This window comes from Mandrillus leucophaeus, unplaced genomic scaffold (assembly GCF_000951045.1).
Source record: "Mandrillus leucophaeus isolate KB7577 unplaced genomic scaffold, Mleu.le_1.0 Scaffold1287, whole genome shotgun sequence".
NCBI classification, from domain to species: domain Eukaryota; kingdom Metazoa; phylum Chordata; class Mammalia; order Primates; family Cercopithecidae; genus Mandrillus; species Mandrillus leucophaeus.
The window spans coordinates 842,883-850,347 of record NW_012101240.1 but is presented as its reverse complement, the minus strand read 5'-3'; the positions used below and the strand labels follow the sequence as shown (position 1 = coordinate 850,347).

At 36.0% G+C, this 7,465-nt stretch overlaps 1 protein-coding gene across 1 annotated transcript; it reads left to right on the top strand.

Moving 5' to 3' along the window:
- The first annotated feature begins 5,891 nt into the window (after nt 1-5,891).
- IFNA8 (interferon, alpha 8) lies at nt 5,892-6,939 on the top strand. The gene has a single exon (XM_011972330.1). The coding sequence runs from the start codon at nt 5,929-5,931 to the stop codon at nt 6,496-6,498; it is 570 nt and encodes a 189-aa protein (XP_011827720.1). The 5' UTR covers nt 5,892-5,928; the 3' UTR covers nt 6,499-6,939.
- Nucleotides 6,940-7,465: the final 526 nt, after the last annotated feature.

Sequence of the window (7,465 nt, the reverse complement as noted above, 5' to 3'; positions counted from 1 at the left end):
AGGAGGAAACCGCTGTGCTATTTACACAGCTGAAAAGTATCCCCTCTCAATCATGCCTAATGGCAGAACCCACTTCAAGTTTTCTAGGAAACGAGGAAATATCACCCAAATCCAGAAGACAGACATCCGTTTCCACCGTCAGCTGCTCCAACAGATCTTCAGCCTCTTCCCCAGGGACGACACACTGGTTGCTTGCATAAGATCCTCCTCAATAAACGACTCTCCAGACTTGATCACAGCCTAGAACGACTGCAGCTGACAAAAGTAAATTTCTACAAAAGTAGAAAAATCTATCTTGTCTCTATTTAGGAATTGCTGTCTGGAAATATTTCCAAAGAATCATTCCCTATGTGAAGTAAAGGGAATAAGGCCTCTGTGCCTGGGAGGCTGTCAGAGGGGAAATTGAAGGGTGCTTTTCCCTCGTTAACAATTCTCAAAGAAAAGACAACAAATAAACAAGAAAGTTATTATATATTCATGACTCTCTCTAATCAATTACATTATTGTTTCCTGAGCCAAAAAAGCAAAGTCATCTCAGATTTTTTAACCAGCTAGAAAAATCTGAAACCAAAATCAGCAGATTATATCAAAATTATATTGTGTATTACAAATTTATAAAAAATGCAGAAAAGAACATGTATTAGTTTCTCAAGATGATCACTTATAATTTTATTTATCTGCTTAAATCTTTGAGGGGTATTTGCTATTTCCAAAGTTGGAAATTTACTTTTTAAGGAAAAGTTTCTTCAAGATAGTATTTTAAAAGACTTTGTCAGTTAAGTTGATGAGAGCTGCTGTAACAGATAAATAGAAAACAATTAGTATTTAGATCAATATGCAAATTTACCTCTCCTTCCTATAAAAGCTCAATGCAGGACTTCCTGCTCAGATGACTCTAGTTGGCTATTCAGGGATCTGAGTACCTTTTATTTTGTGGCTTTGCTATCGTCAACATATAACCCCAAATGTGGCTGTGGTGCTTGAATCTATTTTAGTCAATTGCAAAGGTTAAACTGTGTGGTACATCACGTGTAGATGTTTTCACAGGCCAAGATGTTACAAGGCAAGAATCTCTTCCAACCAAATTAACTTGGCCTGGATTTATTCTCATAGGATACCAAGATACAAAGAAGTTGTGAAAGGGAGTCCAGTTGGATGACTAGTAGGAGAAGAAGGCAAGTTCTCTGAATAAGATTAATCTTCATTTTTATAATATTTGTGCAAATGCTGTTTTTAGAGGGAAAAAAACAATGTTTTTGCTCACATACTCTATTAAAAACTTTTTCCAAAATCTATTTTAACAATTCAAACGCAGGGAAGTGGACACAGATGTCATTTATTAGAGTTTATGGCATCATTGACTGTTTGAAATAAATGGTTAAATTGGTTCCCAAAGGCATTGGCTAAAGTTGAAAACAGGCCAAGAGTATGGGATAAGGCCTTGGAACACATTGTAAAATTGAAATTGTTTCCTTATTGTCTGAGGAGACAAGGCAACTATGACAGATATCTCTGCAGGTACTTGAAGACCACTGAAAGAAAAGTGGAGAGGGAGTCTTCCATTTGTCCAAGTCATTATTTCTCATTCAGATATTCTAATTATTAAAAACACGAACTTGAAAATGATTCTACAATCAAGTGACTGTTCTTTCTTTGAATATTCCACATAATTTTCAATTATAACTTCCAATGAAGAACCTTGAAGATTTTACAAATTGTCTTTTGATTTATTTTCCTTTCAAATTATGTATCTAATATGTATTGGTAATATTCTTTCCACTAGTATTATAGTGATTACACTTTTTCATGAATATTGACTGAGCTCCTGAAATGATAGGGACGGTGCCAAGATGCCAGGGAACAAGGTTGGATAAGATGATATCTCTGTCCATAGGTATCTTATGGAGTCCTGATAAAATATTCTAAAGAGAAAATAGGTCAGATCACTAAAGGCGACATCTGTGACAGCAAAAAAAGAGAAAATTATAACCATGCATAAAGAAGAATAAGAACACTACCAGGCAAAAACATCTGACCAAGGACTCAAAATCCAAAATCTTGGTTTTTTCCACCTGAAGTAGCACTTTGAATATTACATGCCAAATTTTGGAAATCAAACAGAAATGGACCCCACTATTGCATGGAAAATGGATGGAGATAACAAGAAGCAAATGGTCCCTTATTTTTTGTATGAGGAGAATCTTAAAAAATCACTGGATAAGATGACATAATTATCACATTAAGACACACCTAAAAAACTGGAAGGCCAAACGGAAAGAGTAAAGGCATAGTTTGCTCCAATTCTATGCCCATTTTTAGCAAACATCTTTCCACCTATGCAAACACTTTTTTTTTCCAACCCCTTTTCTTTAGTTCTCTCCATATATTGCCCAGTTTCTCAAAACAAGTGGTAAAATTAACTCAGCAGCAAACTCTGCGGGCCTGCAACATAAAAGGCATCAACCAGCTGGCAAGTCAGGTGACTCCGACTTCGGTGTCACAGTCCTCCTCCTATAATACACTGGACTCTCCTCATTTCTCCAGAAGTCCCTTCATTCCCACTTTTAATCCTTTTAGTGAGCCCTTCTAGATGTGGTCTCCCTGAACTCTGAGCCTTAGTTCATTGGTTTAGTTCTGATTTAGCTGATGTCTCTAGCTTGTCATGACTTAGTCTTAAACTTGTGCTAAGATAGAAATCTAAAGCCTTATGAATATTTGAATAAAAGGATGAACATATGCAGGGTTTTACAGGGTTGTTTATGAATATATTACTAGGGCAAACAAAGAGTTTTGCAACTACTTTCAAGTTTATGAATATATATTCTCAAGAAAACAAAACTAGTATATAACATGTAAATAAATTGGGGCCCATCTTTATTATAATGTAACATATCAGGCATAAACAAATAGGGCTTTTCGGTGAAAGAGAGGGTGAACGAGCTGAAAAGAAAAAGCTTGACCTTCTTTATGTGGGACTGTACTAAGAAAACATTGACCGGCGTCTAGAAACCAGCTTTGGGTCTTGTGGCCAGAAATAATTCCCAGGGAGCATGTAAGAACTGAGTATTTAGAGTCAGATATTTTGGGTTCAAATTGTGGCTCCACGACTCAATAGCTCCCTGTGCTTCTCTGTTTTCCTTTTGTAAAAGGGGACAATAGTACAACCTGTCAGTGTCTACTTTGGTCACTGATATCTCTAGCAACTAAGTAGGGATGGGCATATAGTAGATGTTCAATAAATATGAAAATGAGGGTATATCTCATTGAATGAAGTGAAAACAGTTTTTGTAAGTGCTAAGAACAATATCTGATTGATAAGCAATACAATAAAATTTCGCAACTTTTTCTTATTAGTGTTGTCATTATTGTCCTTTTTATTAAGTCAAGAGAAGTTTCCTTTGAAATCATCTATTCCCTGGCTTCTTGTTAGATAGATATATTAGTCAGAGTTCTCTAGAGGGACATAACTAATAGGATATATTTATATATAAGAGGGAGTTTATTAAGGAGAATTGACTCACACGATCACAAAGTAAAGTCCTACCATAGGCAGTCTGCAGGTTGAGAAGCAAGGAAGCCAGTGGTGGATCAGTCCGAGTCCCAAAACCTCCCAAGTAGAGAAGTCGACAGTACAGCCTTTAGTCTGTGGCCAAAGGCCTGAGACCCCCTTCCAAATCACTGGTGTAAGTCCAAGAGTCCAAAAGCTTAAGAACTTGGAGTCTGATTTCAAAGGCAGGAAGCATCCATCAGAAAGATGAAGGCCAGAAGACTCAGCAAGTCTCCTCTTTCATCTTCTCCTCCCTGCTTAATTCTAGCCATGTTGGCAGTTGATTAGATGGTGCCCACAGTGACTGAGTGTGAGTCTGCCTCTCCCAGTCCATTGACTCAAATTTTAATCTCCTTTGGCAATACCCTCATAGACACACCTAGGAACGACAGTTTGCATCCTTCAGTTCAATCAAGATAACACTCAATGTTAACCATCACAACAGATAATATGAGATATATTGATCTTCTGAGTTGATCCATCTACTAGTGGAGAACTTGAGATAATTATATTTGTCCATTCTACAGAGAGAATATTGTACTCTCACAAATTTGCCTTTCTAGTGCACAATGTCTTGTGTTTGGTTCATCACCCTCAACTGTCTAGTAAGGCTGAATTCACTAAAGCTGAAAGCACCCCTCTGGACCAGTAATGATTACTTTTCTTTGAGCTCCTGCCCATTTGCTACCTTTGATCTACATCTCTTCCACCATTTTGCTTCTGCTCTTCCCCACCCCTTAATGTCCATCTAACCTGGGCTGAATATCCAAGTTATATTTTTTTAGTTTTTTTTCTCCGGTGGGATATTACTTCCATTCTTACATTTTTATCACATTTAGATATACATTTGTTTTCTTTTTGTTCTCATTTATTGGGATACAAAAAAGCAACAACTTTTGCTTTCTGTGAAAAAGGAAATGAGAAAGATATCTGGTATCTTGCGTGCTATGTAGAACAATTGTACACATCATTTACTTTATCATACTTAGATATTATTACTGACCTTAGGAAACAGATGGCTTTTTTTATTTTATAAGAATGAACTAGAATTGGGATGTCCCCAGGTTCTTTGGGAAATCTAAACGTTAATGCAAAAATTGTTTTGAAAAATCAAATTGATGTTTTCTCGATTGTGTATTCTCATTGGGGATGATATTGCTCCTAAGGGTACAAACCTTAGTTCTTGTGGTGTGAACATATTGTAGATATTATATTCGTTTATGGCCCCTCAATGCCGAACTCTAACAAAGCCTTATCCTTTAGTATTTATTTTCTTTCACTTGGTTTTCTTATGTATTACATGAAAAAGATTGATACTGAGTTCATGGAAGATACACAAAATGTATGTGAGATTAATGCTGCAAACCAATGTGAAATAGATGGTTGTCATTGGTGGACTTTCTCTCCACTATGTGCTCAATCTCAGAGTCATACCATGTGATGTGGTCTCCGTTGGCATATGAATAGGCTGCCATTGGCTGTCTTGGGTATGTAGCTTATGTTTGATCCTCAGTTCTTTCAAGTGTATTGTACTCTTTTATACAAATGCTTTTATTTTATTATTAAATTGTATAAAACTTTTTCAAACATCAATACTTAGCAAGTGCTGAAAAGAAAAATATGTTGACAATATCTGGATGAAAATCTAGCAGTTAGTGAAGGTAAAAATTATTTTCTATATGAAGCAATACTAAAAGTTAAGTATGATAAATTAAATGTTATAGGAATAATTTAATTTTAAATAGGCCCTTAGCAGTTTTGTGAGATTTTTAAGTATTTTTATTCTATTGGTATTACATATTTTTATATAAGTATTTTTATTATATTGGTATTATATATTTTCATATATTATAACTTTACATATTTCACTTGATTCATTAATATTTATATAAGTAAATATACTAGAAGTCACTCAGCAAATAACTTTTATAAAGTTAAATGCCAATAGTTTTTATATTTAACTTTTAGCATAAAATTTATACTTAATGCTGCATTGCATAAAAAAGTAAACTGTCCACTTTGCTTTTTAAAGTGGATAGGAATGCAGTACATCCATATATGCACTTAATATATCTATGTTATTAAATTATCAGGAGGGGTTTACTTAGAAAAAAATTATCAAACAGGACTCTGGAGGTTGAGAAAGGGAATGCAGTAATGAAAAGAAAACTGGTTGAGAAACACTTCCTTAAGCCCATGTAGAGAGTGCATAAAGGAAAGCAAAAACAGAAGTAGAAAAAAAATGCAGTAGCGTTCAGAAAATGGAAGTGAGTATGTTCCCTATATAAGGCCGTGTACAAACCAAAGTCTTCAGAGATCCTGGAGCCCAAAGTTAAGGGTCATTCATCTGAACCAGCTCAGCAGCATCCGCAACATCTACAATGGCCTTGACCTTTTATTTACTGATGGCCCTAGTGGTGCTCAGCTACAAGCCATTCAGCTCTCTGGGCTGTGATCTGCCTCAGACCCACAGCCTGGGTTACAGGAGGGCCTTGGTGCTCCTGGCACAAATGAGAAGAATCTCTCCTTTCTCCTGCCTGAAGGACAGACATGACTTTGAATTCCCCCAGGAGGAGTTTGATGACAAAAACTTCCAGAAGGCTCAAGCCATCTCTGTCCTCCATGAGATAATCCAGCAGACCTTCAACCTCTTCAACACAAAGAATTCATCTGCTGCTTTCAATGAGACCCTTCTAGATGAATTCTACATCGAACTTGACCAGCAGCTGAATGACCTGGAGTCCTGTGTGATGCAGGAAGTGGGGGTGACAGAGACTCACCTGATGTACGAGGACTCCATCCTGGCTGTGAAGAAATACTTCCGAAGAATCACTCTCTACCTGACAGAGAAGAAATACAGCCCTTGTGCCTGGGAGGTTGTCAGAGCAGAAATCATGAGATCCTTCTCTTTATCAATCAACTTGCAAAAAAGATTGAAGAGTAAGGAATAAGACCTGGTGCAACATGGAAATGATTCTTATAGACTAATACAGCAGCTCACACTTCCAAAGTTGTGCTCTTTCAAAGACTCTTGTTTCCGCTGTAACCATGCCATGAGTTGAATCAAATATGTCAAGTATTTTCAGGAGTGTTAAGCAACATCCTGTTCATCTGTATGGGCACTAGTCCCTTACAGATGACCATGCTGATGGATCTATTCATCTATTTATTTAAATCTTTATTTAGTTAACTATTTATAGGACTTAAATTAGTTTTCTTCATATTATATTATGTGAACTTTTGCATTGTGAATTGTGTAACAAAAATATGTTCTTTATATTTATTATTTTGCCTTGTTTATTAAATTTTTACTATAGAAAAATTCTTATATTTATTTATTTATTCTTTAAAATTTAACTCCAAACCTGATTGTGCAAACTGATTAAAGAATGGATGGTACGATTCCTTTATCCATGCTTAGTACGTTCAAATTATAAGTAAAAATGAACTTTGTCTAAATTAAGTTGTATGTTGCCCTCAAGATATCCAGGTGAACATAACAAATACAATTCCTGCTCTCTCATATCTTTGTTTTTTGTAGGGAAAGAAACCTAAAAACAGTAATCATACTTAATATCAGTTATGTCTAATGCCATAATGAGAAGAAAGAACCAATGAATTTATCTCCCCAGAAGGTAGACCAAGGCATGTGAGGAAATAAAACTAAACGCAGAGATATCCTCTACATGCTAACTGGTAGACATCTAAGCACAATTGTGCACTGCCAGTTGGATATATGAGTTTGCAATTAATAAAGAATGCAATTGCTAGAGGTTCATATGCGGTAACTGAAATGGAGGAGCTCATGTGGGGAGAGAGTGTTGAGGGAGAAAATGGCTTAAACATGATTCTGAGGACCTTCCACAGTTAAGGAAGGAAAGAAAAGAGCCACAAAGAAACAGATGGAAAGGCCACACA